Genomic DNA, 18,853 nt, shown 5'->3' on the forward strand with positions numbered 1-18,853 from the left:
CCGTGAGGCTCGAATGAGCCATCCAGCAGGTAACAGAGTAGGTTTATTTGAAAATGCTGGAGTAATATTTCACCCAACAGAGGTCAAAGGTGCTGCAGGACCTGTTCTACCATGAACAAGGGTTACAAGTTTGAGACATTTTCATTTTGGGGAGAAATTGCAATCCAAATTTTACCATTTTTCAACAGCCTATATTACTGTATTGCCTTCAATAGAAAGTTTGTAGTGTGGTTACTACCAAAACATTTCACTCAAATTTGATCATCTGTCAAAGAAACTGTCAAATGTTCTGACATTACAGTTTTGGAAAGAAATTACAATCCAATCTATCCCTTTTTCAATAGGCCTGTATAGGTCTACAGGCCTATAAGGGGTATTATTTAAAAACGCTACAATGTTCCCCCAAATAGGTCAGAGGTACCTCAGGACCTTGTCTGTCATAAATGTGTCAAAAGTTTTAGACATTTTACTTTTGGGGAGAAATCACAATACAAATTGTACCCCTTTTCAATAGGCTTGTATTGCTCTACATAGAAAATTTGGAGTGGGATTATTGAAATGACGCCACATGAATATTTCACCCAAATTAGGTTATAGGTTCTGCAGGACTTGGTATGTCATATATTAGTGTTAAAACTGTGAGACATTTTGAGTTTGATGAGAAAATTAGATTCGAAATGTCCCCTGGCCTGGCCTATATTATATTGAATTGCCTTACATGGAAAGTTAGGAGTGTATTATGCCAGAAGACTGCAGCAGACTTTTATGGAAATCAATTCAGGTGTAGCTATATTAATACCTGGTCTCTCATACACAAGTGACAGGATTTAGATTAAATTTGATATTACGGAGAAAAGAACTGCGTGTAAAGCATATTTTATGTTTCCATATTACAGTCTTTAAAATACATCTGAAGTAAACATAGGTTTTAAAAAATATTTAGCAGCATTCCCACCATTGTTCCATTCCCCTTTGAGCCCTAGCTCAATTCTCAAAGCACAATCACTACCTTGCAAGCACACAAGGAAGGCTCTGAAACCAATTTAAGGTGGACCCACAATTTTGAATGGGAAGCCGGAAGTCGGGAGCCAACTGTCAGGGTGCAGTGGAGGGTTAGGACCCAAACACAGAGGGGGAGGGGAAAAACTCAAAACTCCAAAATGGGATGAACAAAAGACTTTACTTAACACAGGACAAAAAGGGAACAAAAAGCCTCGCAGGGCAACTCTCAAAAACACAAGGGAAAAACTTCAAAGACAGGGAACAAAGAAAATCCAAAATTCCACAAATGCATGTTAAACAGAACACACAGGGAGCTACTTAAACATGACCAGGAACATGACCAGAAACACAACCCAACAACCAAGGATCCAGCACCTGAGTCAAGAAGGAAGGAACTTAAATAGAACAGACACTGACGAGACACAGGAGGGCACCATGAACAACCAGGCCACAGAGAGGGAAGGGAAAACGAGACAACCAGGAACCAATAATTGAACAATTGAAGACAATCATACAATTACACAGGGTACAAGCAGGACACAAAACAGAAGTGCTGCCATCTGGCGGCCCAACAAGGGAAACACAGACAGGAACACAGAACCATGACACCAACTTCAGCATTGTTATGCTTTTGGGTCTCTAATTTTGATTAAGGCACTGCAGTCCAGTGCTTTGACAAACACAACATATGAATCCTAAACAAACTTCAGCAACAAACATCTGATTGGTTGATGGGCAATGGATGATGGATGGACTGAGCCCAGGGGACTGGGGACTGACATTCCTCCCTGAAGCTCACAAACTCCAGTGGTTACCAGAGGTATTGCAGTTTAATAAGCCTCTGGTTGGAGCTCACAGTATGTGTTTATTTGTTGTTACTTCATTCACGCAGCAGAAAGCAGAGAGGGTAACAGAGAAGGAATCACAGGTCAAAAGGTGCAGTGACAAGGGACTGAAGCCCTGCCCATGACTGAGGGGATCTGCAAGCGGCTCAAGTCAGCCTCCCTACAGACTGTACCACACTTCTGGACGTGTCATCGTCTATCTTAAAATGGTTCCTATCCAAAATCATATTTCTTCATGGTAAAATAGGCCTTCTCAAGCAAACTTTGTCATGACTTACATTTTTAATGATCTGTGATAATGGCAGTAAGGGTACTGGCCCAATATTTCCTAGCTTTGGAAAAACACAACGTAAAACCAATGTGAAACCAAGACAAAATTACTGGGTAGGCCTATGTGTGATTATACTTTACAAATAAAGCCAATGCATAAATAAAAGGACAACAGACAGTTTTATGGTTTGGCAATTAAAACCCACCACTGACTGCCACTGATGAAAAACATCATGATCATGTATCCAGCTGGTTTTGGAGCTCACATTTCAAAGTTATTAGTGTGGTTGCTTCAGCACAACAGGCAACCATCATAAATTTATATAACAAAATTTTCAATTGCACAATTGGCTGTGTCCAATGCACAGGCGTGTGTGTACACATGGCATCACCAAACATGCAAACCTTTTTAGTTTTCTTGGAAACAGAGAGCACATCCAGAAAGGAGAGGTGAAGCAAAACTTGAAAATGTAGCAAAAAGGTTTTTATACTACCACAACTAGATTACAACAAACACACATGTACAAAATAGGGGGGTATTTAAAAATGAAAAAATGGGTGCATCTGAAAATGTCTCACCCACAAACTTAGGCTAAAATATCTCTCTGCCCATATGTAGTACATAGCAAAAATAATACTAATTTTTAAAAACAAAATTGTTTTTTTAGGGGAGAAAGTTTCAGTTGTGATATTTTATCCCATTTAATCCCTGGGAGTCACAGCTAGAAACATTGATGCGCGCTCAGGATTAGCGTGTGGAGAAGCAGAGGCGTGGGACTGTGTCTCTCAGTGGGCAGGGCCAATGGGTGTTATGATTTTCACAATGTTTTCACAACATTTGCTATTGTTGAGAAAGCTGCCTGTCGCAGGCTTACTACTATTATTTTCTTTCCGCATAAATTTCAAAACTTACAGCTTTTAAGCTAGACATGCCATTCCAACTTTCTAATATTCACCTTGGATCAGAGTAATTTGCCTGTATAAATCTTTATTTTGAGTTGCCTGCCCGTTCTGTACACAAATCAATGGCTGAGATATTCAACGTTTAATTTGGGTGCTTTTTTCTGGAAGTTTGGAAGACACAATTTGGTGCCACTATTTGATAAGTCCACAAAAACCCATTGGGTTGTAATGTTCATAAAGCTACACTGGTAAAATCTGAAGATGCTACAGCTCTCTAAGATTTCATCTGGTAACAGCTAAACAACTGTTGAAGCAACCACACTAAAGTTTATCCATAAACTTTACATTCTAGATCAGCAGAAAGAAATCCAGCAGGTTAGGCTGTATTTCAGAGATGTACTGGGTTGGGTGGACTGTGGAGCATGGGGGAGATAACAGTTAGTCACATCTGGTTGTGAGGTGTGTGCCTGTTCCTTTCTCAAATCTTCTATTTCTACTTGGGAGAGTCCTCCATGAAAATGGCCAGCTTTCTATGGCCCATGGGGTTGTAGACAAAGGCGTCCACCTCTCCTCCACCATTACCGCCCTTTTGAAAGTGGATCTCCAGGCTGTCCTGCATGTTCTCCTGCTCCATGATGTCAGGGATCCCCGTCAGCAGCACGGTGCGTTGGGACACTGACATCCGCGTCTGAGGAGAGGACATGAGTGAATACAAGTACATTAGTACATTCACACGTCACCATTTCAAGGACTAGCAGTCAAATGGGCTTGAGAAATGACATGCACAGACTCAGAGCACAGGAAGGTTCTTGTTCCACAGGTACTCTTACCTGTAAATCTGTGATCTCTCCATTGACAAATGGTGTCACTCTCAGCTTGTACTTATTATCCAAGTCGTGGTACTTTGTGTCTGTCAAGCCCTTTGCCACTGAAAAACAAATAAAATTTCTCAGCGTATTAGTCTTTGATTAATTTCCAAGAACAACAGTAATTTTATTGATGAACCAACTGACAAATTAAACTGAACAGCTGATCACCCAAAATAATTATTAAAGGGATATTTCACTTTGTTACAGCACAAGTCATTTTGTGGAGTTTACCCAATTGTATTTGCGTAGCGTGAATACTAGCAACATCAGATGTCCGTTAACATAAAACGGGGACATCTGATGTTGCTAGTATTCACGCTATGCAAATAGAATGGGGTAAACTCCTCAAAATGACTCGTGTTGTAACAAAGTGAAATATCCCTTTAAAAAGAATGATAAGAAATTCAGTTTTGTCTGGATGGCAGTTTATTGGAGAGTAAGTTAAACATCCTGGTTCAGTGGCCTATGCTGTCACATACCCTGTTTCTGAGAGACTTGCACCCACCATTGTCCTCCATAAAAGTGATGACCACGTTCCCAGAGTCGTGCAGCATGTCAACAGACTCGACCTCGCCGCCCCCATTCCGTTTCTTCTGGAAGTGGATCTCCAGCCTGTCCATCAGTCGATTCTCATCGTCCACCTTCGGTAGGTCAGAGACCAAGATGCGTCTGGGGCACACATGGGTGTCCATCTGATAATGACAAAGCAAAACTCAAGGTTGCTCTACCAAACATACAATGATGGATTGTAATATATTGTAATACATATATTACATATATACATATAATATATAAGTGTAATATATTGAGCTTACATCCAAGCCCTGACTATCGCAGCTGATTATATTTATAGCTGAAAAGGTTTAAAATGCCCCATCAAAGAAATTATACGCTAAATAAAACATGTATTTGTTATGATTATGTGATTGATAAATACGTCTGTGAATCTCATCAGCTGCACCTGTGACAATTGTTCAAAAATTCCCACCAAACAGGAAAATACAATGCGTTACAAAAGTATTCAGACACTTCTGACTAATTTTTACTGATTTACAAATTCTCACAATTTACTGAATTACAAATGGTACATTGAAATCTTGTTCTGTATGATACATTGTCTTATTAAAAAATACTTTTATGTTAGAAAATGGTTTTACAGAAAACTAAAAACAGAATAAAAAAAACTGAAACATGCTATTTCCATAAGTATTGTATTCCTCCACTGTTTATTGCCAATGCATGCTGGGATAGGCCCCTGCACCCCCTGTGAACCTGTCCAGGATAAAGGGGTATAAATAATGGATAGATGGATGGATTCCTCCACTGTTCTCTGAAAGCTCCAAGTTTATACAGATGAAAATAATTTCCCTGACAACAGCCATCAAAACACACTCTGTTTAAAGATCATTGGTCAGGCTGTGCATGCTACAGGAAGGGCGTGGAAATGAGGACCACTGAGCATTCTATGGAACTTAGAGATAAAGTAATACAAACATATATTAGCGTATAAAAGCGTACAAAATATTATACAAGTGTTTAGATATTCCAGTGAGCACTGTTGGATCGACAGACAGCAAACAGAAGCTGCATCACATCATTCAGGCACTGCCTAGAAAAGGCATCCAAATAAGAAGCACCCTTTGTGCAGCATAGCAGCATATTTCATTTTTTAAATTTTATTTCTTTAAAGGGGCTGAAAATAGTTCAAATAACCATAAATGGTGGGATGTTTCGACAACACATCCATCAAATATCTATTCAAAGTAATATCAATAACCATAATGACACACATTTCAAGTCAGACATAAAACCTGTGGTGGAGGGGTGGTGTGGTTAGAGCGCCATCTGCAGGCGGAGAGGGAGTGGTTTAGCTGTCCTACAACCACAGCTGTTTGCAATTACGATTAATTGCTAATTGGGATGGCAGGTATGCCATCCCGCCAAGTTACGCCTTGGCGGGGGCATGCCCCATACCTATACAGCACCGAGAGTTTGGCACTTTTCAGGGTTTTGTTTATATACTCTGCCTGCAGTGAGACCGGGGCGCTAGAATGAGGATGCGTGCGGAAGCGAACGTACTTCCGTATCGTGTGTTTTGTTTTGTTTTGTTTGTGTATGGAAGTACTTGAAACCAATACGCAATAAAATGTGTGTGCGTCCCAGAACTGAGGATTGTGTAGTTTGCGCGGAGAAGGACCTGAAAACCTGTTACATCTGTATTGAAAAAAAAACCTGAGGACCACACCACCCCACCTTCCCCCTTAACTCTTCACAAATTGTACCACACATAAGTAAACAAACACACAGCTAACATGACTGCAAATACGGCCATATATGTACGATCCTGAAGAGCAGCCTCAACCGGCTCAACCAGGAACAGCCCCAACAAGTTTCAGGAATTTGGCCAAGCCAAGAAGTCTCTGGTTATAATTTTGAAAGCTGTCCAGTTTTGTGAGATGATCACTATACAAATGGGTGTTTGCACTGATCATGCCTGTGTAGCCATAGCTTTTCAAAAACACCACCCATTTCTTCTGAATTGCATCATTCATAAGAAATTGAAAAAATGACACCAAAATGTTACCCTCGACCTCAATCTCTATGTTCTATCTCTAAGTTGTGCATCCAAGGAGGGCGCATACATGAGGTAAATTCGGCATGCTTGCAGTTCAAACAGAGGCTTGATAATAAAATTAAATAATGATAACAAAACTAAAACTACAGAAGTACAGCTCTAGAGGTAATACAACTAGCCAGCTAGGTAGCACCACCACGAAGGGACAGAGAAGGTGGGAGAAAGAGTGGGTTGGAGAAGGAGGGAGACTGGGAGAGGGATAAGTTTGGTACAGTAATTAAACAAAATAGCAGAACAATTGCTAAATAACTACAGCTAACCATGGGTTAAAGCAGTTAAAATTTCTGAGCCTGAAAATATTTCCGGTGAGGTATGAGTAATGTAAATTAATTCAATGTGAATCTAAAGAGTACAGCACCCTTTATTGAACTACTGCAAGTTAAAAAATAAAAACATGAATTGCAACATGTGTATGCTTAATAAAGATGAAATATTTAAATAAATTGTAAATAAATAAACACCGAACAAAAATGCTCCCTTTTGTCTTAACATCAATAAAATGGATGTGTGAAACATGAATGCTATGAAAACGGAATAATGGACATACAAAATAAATTATTCTTGGTCAACAAGTGAAATTTAAGGTTCAAAGAGGTGCACTTTGAACCTCTCTTATTTCCTCATGATTTCGGGGTTGTAAATGTATCCTGCAGGTGATCTAGGCAACTGTGTCATACTTTGCATATGTGTCCCTATTTGCTTATACGTTGAAGCATAATTACTCACTTCAGCATACTTCACTCTAGGGAAAACAGGATCTTCACTTCATATGTTTTTAGAAAATCCTAGTTCTGACTTCTAGGCTCTTTCCTTTGCTGTCTCTCTTGCCATTGTGATCTACACAAAACATAAACACATTAAAATAGCCAGCTATGCTGTGATAGTTATGCCTACAGGATGTGTCAAAATTATTGTTTTTCAGAAGTGAAAGTTCTTAACTTGCAATTTTCTGAAGGACAGGTTTGGAGCATTCACGTGCAATCTGCTTAACACTCCTCAAAATTGCAACAGGAAGCAAATAAATGTGTTGTTGAAGAAATAACTACTTTTGACTCTCCACACTGACATGACTAGTTTTTGACGTCTATTTCACTAGCTAGATAGATGAGGGAGAGGAGCATCCCGCCAAACCAATCACATTTAATTTGACCTTTTGTCTGGCCCACTCAATCCTGGGTGGTGATGTAATAATCAGTAGATATTGTTGTTATATATAGTACAAAACATATCCTTTGTTGTTTTTTTCATTTATAGCCTACAGGGATGTGCCACGATGCTCTATATGCTGTTCCCTGGCATACCATTGGAATATTGGAATATAGCATACGGCTGAACGTGATTGGCTAAGACATACTAAACAAAAATCCATGTGCAGGGGCTGTTGTTGCATTATTGAAATTGCGTTACAAGGCAAATATATTGTTGATCTAAAACAACTGTACGCCGGAAATCTGGTTCAGTGCCACTTTAAGCCATGGCTAACTTAACTATTACACATCTCCATTGATAACCCAGACAAAGAGTTTCTATCGCAAAGGAGTGTTTCACTGCTTTAGTGGGACAGAATATTTTGATTTGCCTCAAACTATGGGAGGAGATGTGCAAAGAGACAAAACATTTATTGGCCATTACGTTAGGTCCTTCATGACGCTATGAAGGACCTGATAAATAGCTCAGACCCAGTAATAAATTGAACTCCACCCATTTATTCTCCACATGAAATAGATGGAAATGTTTAGACTGATATATGTCGATATTGTAATGCAATTAATTTCTTGTACTTAATACATACCATAATAACCCCACACAATGTAGACTGAAGCTATTCACAGATTTACCTTTACAATCACAATCATTATCTGAAGACAAATAACTAATTTTGGCTTTGTAAATTTAAAGTTACAGCACAGGCTTACATGTTTACAAGAGAAATACTGCCTGGAAAAGTATGCATATTATTTGTTATCCAGGGGAAATTGATAACTTTCAAGGGGTCTGAATTAGGGGCCAACAATATTGTGATTTTTTCAATATTGATATATTGAAGGAAAACATCTAAATAATAATATTCAAACAGTTTGTTATGGGCGATGGCATGTTATCGTATGTAACCTGGAAATAAAACAGTGCATGGATTCATTACAATTTAATTATGTTTACCCTCCCACTTTTTCAGTTGCCAGAAATGTTAAAAAACAGTATCATGACATAACGTTTGATAATACAGAATCCTAATTTGGAGGTGTGGTGGGGTGGGCGTGGTTTGAGCGTCGGCTGCAGAGAGTGAGTGTGAGAGGAGCGGCTCTCGGATCCTTCGTCACGACTGTCAGCTGGAGGTAATCAGCGCCGATAATTGTTAATTGTTTAATTGCGCTGATTGCCTCTGATTGCTTTCAACAGTGAGCCTGGGGTTTTTAAAGGAAGACCGGAAGCTGGAGCGAGAGGGCTGACAACAAGACGGCTGCGGAACCGTCGTTTGTAGATAAATATTTCTGTAAAGCGCATTGGTGAATAAAAGAGCACGGCAGTGCTGATTAAGCAACCAACTGTCTCCCGTGAGTGTGTGTTTAAACAGGAGGGGTGGCACTCACTTGCCACAGTGGTGGCCCGTGCGGGGGGCATTAAACACACAGGAGACAACATGGAACACAGCCAGGAGCAGGGGGAAACGCCACAACCGGTGGTAGCGCTGGCGAGGATGCTGGAGGGGATGGCGGCGATGCAGGAGAGGCAGGCGGCGATGCACGCCGAACAGCTGGAGGCTCTGCGGGCGCAAACTTCCCTCCAGACCCAGGCTCTACTGCAGCTGGCGGCTGCGGGAGAAACCAGCTCCCGAGAGAGACAGACCGGACCCCCCGTGGCTCTCCATCTACCAAAAATGACCCCGGAGGACGACGCAGAGGCGTTCCTTGAGGGGTTTGAGGTGGCCGCGGGGGCAAGTAAATGGCCGGAGGAGGAGTGGGTCGTCCGTCTCCTGCCCCTCTTGACTGGGGAAGCACAACGGGCGGCACACAGCTTACCCCCCACAGCGCGGACGGTCTACGGCAACCTAAAGAAGGCGGTCCTGGACCGTCTGGGATACAGCCCGGAAGAACACCGGCGACGGTTCAGGGAGACGGCCCTGGCCAGAGAGGACCGACCGTTCGCATACGCGCAGAGACTGCTGGACATGGCGCGTCGGTGGCTGCGACCAGAACTCCGGTCAGCAGACGAGGTGGTGGAGCTGGTGGCCCTCGAACGCTTTATCGATGGCCTCCCGGCGGAGACGGCGAATTGGGTGAGGTGCCATCGGCCGACCGGGTTGGCGGCCGCCGTCACCCTGGCGGAGGACCACCTGGCGCTCTACCCCCGCGGCCAGTCACAGCAGCAGCAGCAGCAGCAGCAAGGACGGGCAGACACGGCTCCGCGCAGGAGAGCCCTTCCTCGTTCCCTTCCTTCCCCCCTTTCTTCCTCCCTTCCCCGTGCCCAAACCCCCGCATTTTCCCGCAACAACCCTTTTTTTTCTGTTTCCCCAGCCCCAGGCTCAGTGGCGGCGGGATACGACCCACAGAGAGCTCCTCAGACGCCCGGACCGGGGTGTTGGCGGTGCGGACAACCGGGTCACCTGCGCCGCGAGTGCCCGCTCATGGAGGTGGGGCAGGTGGTCCGTGTTGTCGGCCCGCCCACCTCCGCTCCCGATCCAGACGGAGCGTACTGTATTCCGGTAAGGATTCAAGGGAGTGAACACCAGGCGCTGTTGGACTCAGGGGCTATGCAGACCATGATTCGACAAAGCCTGGTTCGACCCGAGGCGTTGTTAGAAGCATCAAGGGTATCTATAAGGTGTGTGCATGGGGATTTACACGAGTACCCTATAGTCTCAGTGGAAATTCGGTGTCAAGGGAAAAAGCATAAAATAAAGGCTGCGGTTAGCTCCCGCCTCTCGCACCCTCTGATTTTAGGCACTGATTGGCCGGGGTTCCGCCAGGCAGCTGGTAAGGTAGGGGGGGTGCGTTCACGACAGCTAGGGCTGTGTGATGTGTGTGCTGCTGTCAGCGGTGACGCGGGGTCGTCCGACGCAGCAGAGGGGGAGCCGGCACCAGTGGAGCCTCAGGGGGAGACTCTGCAGGTGCCGGTGTTTCGCCCCATGGAGGATTTCCCACTCGAGCAGTCTCGTGATGACACCCTACGCTTTGCCTTTGACCGCGTGATGTCCATTGATGGTCAACAGGTGCGCCCTGATGCAACACTCACTCACCTGTATTTTGTAATAATTCGGGATAGGTTATACAGAGTGTGTCGTGACACTCAGACTAAGGAGGAAATCACCCAATTGCTGGTGCCTAAAAGCTCTCGGGAAATGGTTTTTCAGACGGCTCACTTTAACCCCATGGCTGGTCATTTAGGGTATGAGAAAACACTGAACCGGATAATGGCCCGTTTCTATTGGCCGGGCATTTGGGCCGACGTGCGTCGGTGGTGTGCGTCGTGCCCTGAATGCCAACTAGTAAATTCCCCGGCTATACCAAAAGCGCCGTTGCGCCCCCTTCCGCTAATGGAGGTCCCTTTTGAGAGAGTGGGGATGGACCTCATCGGGCCGTTTGATCGGAGCACGCAGGGATACCGTTTCGTGTTAGTTCTGGTGGATTATGCGACAAGGTATCCCGAAGCAGTTCCTTTGCGCAGCATTTCGGCAAAAAGTGTTGCGCAGGCATTGTTTCAAATAATCTCCCGAGTCGGAATCCCGAAAGAGATTCTGACTGATCAGGGCACACAGTTTATGTCACGCACACTACGCGAGCTGTACGGGTTATTGGGCATTCATTCTATTAGAACCAGCGTGTACCATCCCCAAACGGATGGGCTGGTTGAGCGTTTTAATAGAACATTGAAGTCTATGATCCGGAAGTTCGTTCATGAGGATAGCCGTAATTGGGATAAGTGGTTATCTCCTCTGGTGTTTGCAGTGCGGGAGGTTCCCCAGGCCTCCACGGGATTTTCTCCCTTTGAACTACTGTTCGGTAGGAAACCCCGGGGGATATTGGACCTAGTTAAAGAAAACTGGGAGGAGGGTCCGAGTCCTAGTAAAAATGAATTACAGTACGTGCTGGACCTGCGAGCAAAACTCCATACACTGGGTAAGTTGTCACGGGAGAATTTGCTCGAGGCGCAGGCACGTCAGCAACAGCACTACAACAGAGGAGCTAAACTACGGCAATTTTCACCGGGAGATAAAGTTCTTGTGTTACTCCCTACCTCTAATTCTAAATTACTCGCCAAGTGGCAAGGGCCCTTTGCGGTCACACGGCGAGTGGGGGAGGTTGACTATGAGGTAGAGCGTACTGATAGAGAGGGGGCAAAACAGATTTATCACCTCAATCTCCTGAAAGCGTGGAAGGAGGTGGTGGCTGTCTCTCTGGTTACGGTGGATAAGGAGAGAGATGAGCTGGGGCCGGAGGTACCAAATTCATACAATCAGATCTCAACCCTTTCAGATGACCATCTCTCACCGAATCAGAGAGCAGACCTTGCCTTGTTGCAAAAGCGTTTTGCTGATGTGTTTTCCCCCATACCAGGACGCACGCACCTCATACACCACCACATTGAGACTTCCCCGGGGGTGACGGTGCGGACCCGCCCCTATAGATTGCCGGAACACAAAAAGAAATTGGTTCAGGCAGAAATAAAGGCAATGCTAGAGCTGGGGGTAATAGAGGAATCCCACAGTCCCTGGAGTAGCCCCATTGTGCTGGTAGGTAAGCCTGATGGGTCTATTCGCTTCTGTGTGGATTATAGAAAGGTAAATGAAGTGTCACGATTTGATGCTTATCCAATGCCTCGGGTCGACGAGCTCTTGGATCGGCTTGGCACGGCTCAATTTTTTTCGACGCTGGATTTAACCAAGGGTTACTGGCAGATTCCCTTATCTGCCAAATCTAAGGAAAAAACGGCTTTCTCCGCTCCGGATGGTTTGTACCAATTCAGGACACTTCCGTTTGGGTTATTCGGAGCCCCTGCCACCTTCCAGCGCCTAATGGATCGGGTATTGCGTCCGCATGCTGGTTATGCTGCTGCCTATCTGGATGATGTAATCATCCATAGCAGCAGTTGGGAGCAGCATTTGCAGCATGTGGGGGCAGTGCTCGAATCCATAAGGCAGGCAGGGCTCACGGCTAACCCAAAGAAGTGTGCTATTGGCCGAGCGGAGGTACGGTATTTGGGGTACCACTTGGGAAGTGGACAGGTGCGGCCTCTAGTGGACAAAACCGCGGCGATTGCAGCCTGTCCCCGACCCAAGTCAAAAAAAGAGGTAAGGAGGTTCTTGGGGCTGGCCGGCTATTACAGGAGGTTCATCCCGGCATTTTCGGAGCTAACCAGCCCCCTAACTGACTTAACCCGAAAAGGTGCCTCAGATCCGGTCCAGTGGACGGAACCGTGCCAGCGGGTGTTTGAGAGGGTAAAAGAAGCTCTCTGTGGGGAGCCGCTCTTGTTCACACCTAACTTCTCTCTCCCTTTTGTGTTGCAGACCGACGCGTCGGACAGGGGGCTGGGGGCTGTTTTGACCCAGCAGGTGGAGGGAGTCGACCGCCCCGTGCTGTACATTAGCCGAAAACTGTCACAACGGGAGGCGAAGTACAGCACGGTGGAAAAAGAGTGCCTCGCCATTCGGTGGGCGGTCGGAGCCCTCCGGTATTACCTTCTGGGTCGCCCATTCACCCTCTGTTCGGACCATGCCCCCCTCCAATGGCTTCACCGCATGAAGGATACCAACGCCCGGATCACTCGGTGGTATCTGGCTTTGCAGCCTTTTAACTTCAAGGTGATCCATAGACCGGGTGTACGGATGGTCGTGGCGGACTTCCTCTCTCGCTCCCAGGAGGGGGGGGGGGGGAGGGGGGGGGTTGGTCATCGGCCGGATGGCTCCCCGGCCTAAGTCGGGCGGTGGGGGTATGTGGTGGGGTGGGCGTGGTTTGAGCGTCGGCTGCAGAGAGTGAGTGTGAGAGGAGCGGCTCTCGGATCCTTCGTCACGACTGTCAGCTGGAGGTAATCAGCGCCGATAATTGTTAATTGTTTAATTGCGCTGATTGCCTCTGATTGCTTTCAACAGTGAGCCTGGGGTTTTTAAAGGAAGACCGGAAGCTGGAGCGAGAGGGCTGACAACAAGACGGCTGCGGAACCGTCGTTTGTAGATAAATATTTCTGTAAAGCGCATTGGTGAATAAAAGAGCACGGCAGTGCTGATTAAGCAACCAACTGTCTCCCGTGAGTGTGTGTTTAAACAGGAGGGGTGGCACTCACTTGCCACAGGAGGATTTAGTGCAGTCTTAAGCATACTTTACGCCCTAGACTCATATTCTGATTCAGACTTGCCTCCAACTTAAGTCTGAAAAACCCTCTGAATACTGACTGAATATGGAATATGGAATATTGATTAGGGGTACTAGGGGTGTGACTTCTAAATTATTAATCGCTAAACGTTAACAGAAATGCTAAACATTTCGGAAAATCTCTAAACAATTGAAGGCATTTTTTAAGTGGTAATGATATTAAAATATATATACTTATTTCCTTTTACTGTATCCAATTCTCACTGTGATTGTCAACCAACTTTTGAATTAGGCTATGATACGGACATTGGAAAAATGTTCCTTGATCAACCAGTGACAACATAGGCGTCTGCTTGCACGTGCGGCAAAAATCAAACTAACATTCTTCAAGACGCTTCTTACAGAACCAAAGAGAAAAGGTGCAATTTGGTCTCAGAAAATTTCATTTTTGTGACACTGAACTAACATATTCCAACAGCACTGGAACGATACAAAATCATATAAGACATAAACTCAACAGTGACTGTGAGTGATGAGCCATTTTGGTCCACTGCTGGCTTTAGTCAAATCATTGAAGATAAGTCAAACGCATATACAGGTGCATATACGTATTTTCATACCTCTATGTGGCTGGGCATCAGGAAGTGCATGGGCTTAGCCTTCAGCCTCAGGACACAATCCCCCACGTGAATCTCATGGTGCTCCATCCTCACAATATTCTGAGCCACTACAATAGAGGACAAAGTAGGAATCAGCACCAAACACCATAACTTGTCAATACCACACAATACTACAGAAACCGAGCTAAAGAGATGGATTTCATTCTCCTACATGAACAAATTGAATTCTTACCTTTCTCATCTTCGAAAGTGACCAGTGCTGTCCCACCCTCCATGGGGTACATGATTCGAACCTTCATGTCAATGCTACTGGTCCCTGCCTGAGCCCCGGCACTGGCTTCCCTCCCGACAGAGACACTGCCGGTGAAAACAACTCTCTTTTCAGGCATTGCCGTAGACACCTAGAACAGGCATAAGGAACCACCATAGAGTTAGGAAGGTAGACAACAGTGTCGTATTCAAGACCTGCTTCAGTCTGAAAAGATTGAGCGGTTTCAACACATTCAGTTTTCACACAGGTATTCTGTCTGTTTCCTTTATCTCCCCCATTCTATTGCAAAGGTCTCCTCACCAAATCTCTGTAATCTTTGTGTACATCCTGTACATCTCTACACCAGTCACCCCACAGTAAGGTGTGCGCAGCGAGGTTCTACCTGTGTCCGCTGCTTGAGCTGATGGGTAAGCCTGTCCAAGGAGACCAGGTCCTCATCCAGCTTCTGTATCTCCGCCTTCAGCCTGCTTTCCTCATCCTGCAGGGTCCTCATCCTGCCCCCCTTAAGGATAAACGACACCCAGCTGAATGGCAGTGGAAACGCGCCGCACATCACACACAAACTCCGCCGTCAAACACGATCCACAGAGGGGGTGGGTTGAGCGAACAGAAAGGAACACCTTGCGAGAACGTGGACAGGTGTATCTGACGGAGCCTGTCATGATGCGCCATACCTTGTGTGGTTCCAGACTCCGGGCTTGTTCCTTCTTTTCCTCCGCTAGTTTCCCCGTAAGTGTGGCAATCTGCTTCTGAAACTGCTTGGTTAGGTCCACATTACTATCCACATCTTTAGACAGCTCCCTGTGGTCCTCCAGCAGCTTCGTATATGACTCCTGCACACAAAGTTTTTCTCAAGATTATGTGAATGATTATTGTTTCTGAGGAACTTTTCCTTAGTTATCAAATATGTCTTGAAGTCATCTGTGGCTTGGTTTTCAGTTAGCTGACTTGCATAAGCACCTCTGTCCACCAAACACACACGCACACATGCGCACACAAACACAAACAAATGATTTGAAGATTTGAAGTTTTCCCCCCATTTAAAGAAATGTCATGTACGCCTGCGTACTGTACACAGACCTTTTGCTTTTTAATTTCTTGCATGACCTCATCCAAAGAAGTGACTGTGGACACATCACCATTTGTGGTCACCACGGAGAATTTCTGTAAGCAAGTTAGAGCTTTCAGTTAATCTTCAGTGTACAAGTGTTTACATAAATATATATAAAGAATATGGTTTGGATATGGTCATCCGACAACAGACTATATATGTTAGAGTATTGTTAATTGTATTATTATTTGCATTATTTATTTATTTATTCATTTTTTTTTACCTCATCAGACATCTTCGTGGATAGATGCTGCCTTAAGAAGGATGGGCTTCTGAAAGTCTGTTATAAAGAAAGGACTAAAAAAGTATCCACTGAGGCATGACTCATTTGTTACGTGTCTGAAGGAAAAGATGTTAAAGGACATCTTGAATCAATGCTCACAGAGAATTAGAAAATATATTGCCTATCGCACTTGCACAATCGTGCGCAATCATGTTTCACGGACCTCCGACAATTAAGATGGTGAGAACAACTGTTCCGGACCGTAATTTCACATTTAAATGGACTATATTCGTATATGACCAATTTACTAGGCCTAAAGCCCAACATAAAGGGATCAGATCAGAATCGTCCTTTTATGTAGGTTTGAATATCTAGCAACTTCGACAATAAATATTTAAAAAATTACAGCTTCACAAAAAAATGAATAGCCTTGAAAAATATTTGATAAACCCTTAATTCTTTATGAAATAATGATTATGCTTCATGAACCATTTGGAGATATTTACTACTACAGCCAACGTCTTCGCGTTAGAAATCATATTTGCTAATAGCCTACGTGACAGAAACACATTACAACAAGGGTTGTAATATAACCTTAAAAATGATTCCTGGATAAATATTACGACAAAATAAACATTGTTATAACTGCGCTAATTTTATTAATCTGTTTTTGTCCTTACCTTTTCTTCGCGTCTCACAAAAGAGTTTAGACTTGTGTAATGGACTTAGAACTCTTTCGGTTTCGTTTCAACGCAAGTCGAGAATCAATGTGACGTCATCCAGTAGCCAAATTGGACAAAAATGGTTTCAAAACTGAGCTCATTCATAATTTTAATTTTTATTCATTCAATTATTTAAAGGGGACAAGTGCAAATAACATTCACAGATTCCGGGGCAGCGTCCGATGCCCATTTTTTATTTTATTATTATTGTTTTTTATAGCTAAAGCCCATTTACAACATTAATCCCTTGATGGTAGTGAGGGAATCTAGTTGACACACCCTGTGTAAGATTTTCTAGGGGCTCTCTTGCACGCACACACGCCAACATTAAGCCTAAATATTTTTCAGTAGATGTTGGGTTTTACGAGTTAGGCGACTGGGAAAGTAGGTCAAGGAAGTCTTCAGAACCACGAACAGCGCTCAGCCCGGACAGTGCTTGTAGTCAGCCGCAGGTTGGCAGAAATGTAAACAAACGGTCGCCGAATCAAACATCCCAAACAGCTGTATGCCTATAGCTTGCTTACATGGAGAGCCGAACAATTAAAAAAATCGGTGCAAGACACCGCCTATCCAGTTGTCCTGTGGTGCCAAATTTAGTGAGATATAGGGCATGAGGGCCCACAGTTAAGACGCCAACTGCTGCATAGGCCTACAAAACACAACACAACAAAAAGCATTAAAAAAGGCCATGGTTTGGCACAGGCTAGGCTATGTGTGCAATGCAGCTACAGTAGAAACGGTGATGCTGCATATACTGAATGAGGGTGCAAATTGTGCAAAAAATTTAACACTGAGTATTGGATTGGAATAGTAAATTATATTGTTGGAGCTAGTAGGTTATGTTTTTTGACAATATTACAGTGATGGTATCATATAAAATTTCTTGTCCAGGACTTTGATGGTTTGATGGATTGGTTATAGAGAGATACTAGGGGTTGAATGGCTGAGGCTCATGCCTGGAACCAGGAAGTTAAACAGTATTACAGCATGATAAATGGGAGCAAGTGAAGGCATGCAGAAATGTGAGAGCTGTATAGAAAGGTATGAAATGTCTTGATTTGTCTGAAGATGTGAAGATTCGCCCGAAGAGTTCTTGATGTCTTTTTAATGTATCAAATTTCAGCTGTGAATCTAAAAATGACTCCCAAGTATTTAAAATCCAAAACCTCTTCCAATTCATGTCCACGTGTCATTACTATAAATCTCTGTGGCTGGGGGCTTTAATTTAATTTCATTCTAATAGAATGGTACATAAAGACAGTCTTCTTAACATTTAGTGTAAGAACTTTAAAGCCAGGGAGACACATTATTCAGGCACTCTGTCAGTTCCCTCCAAAATCTGGAACATGGACTGAAGTAAAAAGAGCTGTTCCAGGTTTTACTCAGAGCAGTTATCCAGCTAAATGAGTAATCCTGCTTCATGAAATACCCCCCTGTAGTGAATGTTTTTTTCTGATGCAAATTGACTGGTCATATTACAATGAAAACAAAGATTCAACAATATCTCCAATGATAAGATCACATCCTGTTGTTTTAACTCATAATTACTGTTATTAAATTGACATATTTCACAGAAAGAATTGGAATATGTGCGGCTCTTCAAAGCATATGCGGAAATATCTTGGTCATGAGAATTCATTCATATCTTGAAATGTGACCAGTCTACATTTGCATACTTAAATGGAACTGTGAATGCATTGAAAAAAACATCGTAACATGATTGGTTTGCTCACTGCAACTATATACCACTGTGTATCTATACAGTGAATTCCCACAACACCTTTGATGCGCATGCAGTTCTGTTTTACATGTATGTCAAACAATTCTATTAAAAGAAGTCTACATTAAAATAACTTATCTTTGCCACAGGGAAGTTTTAAATCATATTTCAGCTACTCAGACCTTTAATATATAAAAAAAACTTTTATTCCATTTACTTCAAGTCTTCATTGGTACTGTTAATCTAGTTTATAGAACACAGCAAACACACAATAACAAAGTGGAACTTCACTCTAAAATCAGTTTTTCTCGGCAAACTGGTCTGTGCATTGATATGTTCAGATAACCATATTAAT

The 18,853-nt window shown here is 43.7% G+C and overlaps 2 protein-coding genes across 3 annotated transcripts; one reads left to right on the plus strand and one right to left on the minus strand.

Moving 5' to 3' along the window:
* Positions 1-2,792: 2,792 nt before the first annotated feature.
* On the minus strand, positions 2,793-16,886 carry ifi35 (interferon-induced protein 35). 2 transcript variants are annotated; one of them, XM_035404910.1, is made up of 10 exons: positions 16,737-16,886; positions 16,057-16,113; positions 15,803-15,886; positions 15,397-15,555; positions 15,105-15,224; positions 14,684-14,852; positions 14,452-14,558; positions 4,395-4,581; positions 3,851-3,948; positions 2,793-3,708 (listed from the first exon to the last, which is right to left on the minus strand). In XM_035404910.1, the coding sequence occupies exons 2-10, from the start codon at positions 16,066-16,068 to the stop codon at positions 3,514-3,516; spliced, it is 1,131 nt and encodes a 376-aa protein (XP_035260801.1). In that variant the 5' UTR covers positions 16,069-16,113; positions 16,737-16,886; the 3' UTR covers positions 2,793-3,513. The 2 variants fall into 2 exon arrangements, with proteins under 2 accessions (XP_035260801.1, XP_035260802.1); XM_035404911.1 differs by having other exon boundaries at positions 16,057-16,130; positions 16,737-16,801.
* On the plus strand, positions 9,094-13,748 carry LOC118220739. The gene is made up of 2 exons (XM_035404912.1): positions 9,094-10,227; positions 13,612-13,748. Exons 1-2 carry the CDS (start codon positions 9,166-9,168, stop codon positions 13,612-13,614), a joined length of 1,065 nt encoding a protein of 354 aa, XP_035260803.1. The 5' UTR covers positions 9,094-9,165; the 3' UTR covers positions 13,615-13,748.
* Positions 16,887-18,853: the final 1,967 nt, after the last annotated feature.

Source organism: Anguilla anguilla, chromosome 2 (assembly GCF_013347855.1).
Source record: "Anguilla anguilla isolate fAngAng1 chromosome 2, fAngAng1.pri, whole genome shotgun sequence".
NCBI lineage: Eukaryota > Metazoa > Chordata > Actinopteri > Anguilliformes > Anguillidae > Anguilla > Anguilla anguilla.

Excerpts from the sequence above, each read along its gene's own strand:
- LOC118220739 (XM_035404912.1), top strand. The coding sequence starts at position 9,166 with ATGGAACACAGCCAGGAGCAGGGGGAAACGCCACAACCGGTGGTAGCG.
- ifi35 (XM_035404910.1), bottom strand. Across the intron at positions 14,853-15,104 it reads AGCTCAAGCAGCGGACACAG|GTGTCTACGGCAATGCCTGA; the intron begins GTAGAACCTCGC and ends TGCCTGTTCTAG. Across the intron at positions 4,582-14,451 it reads TGATGCCCAGCCACATAGAG|ATGGACACCCATGTGTGCCC; the intron begins GTATGAAAATAC and ends TGTCATTATCAG.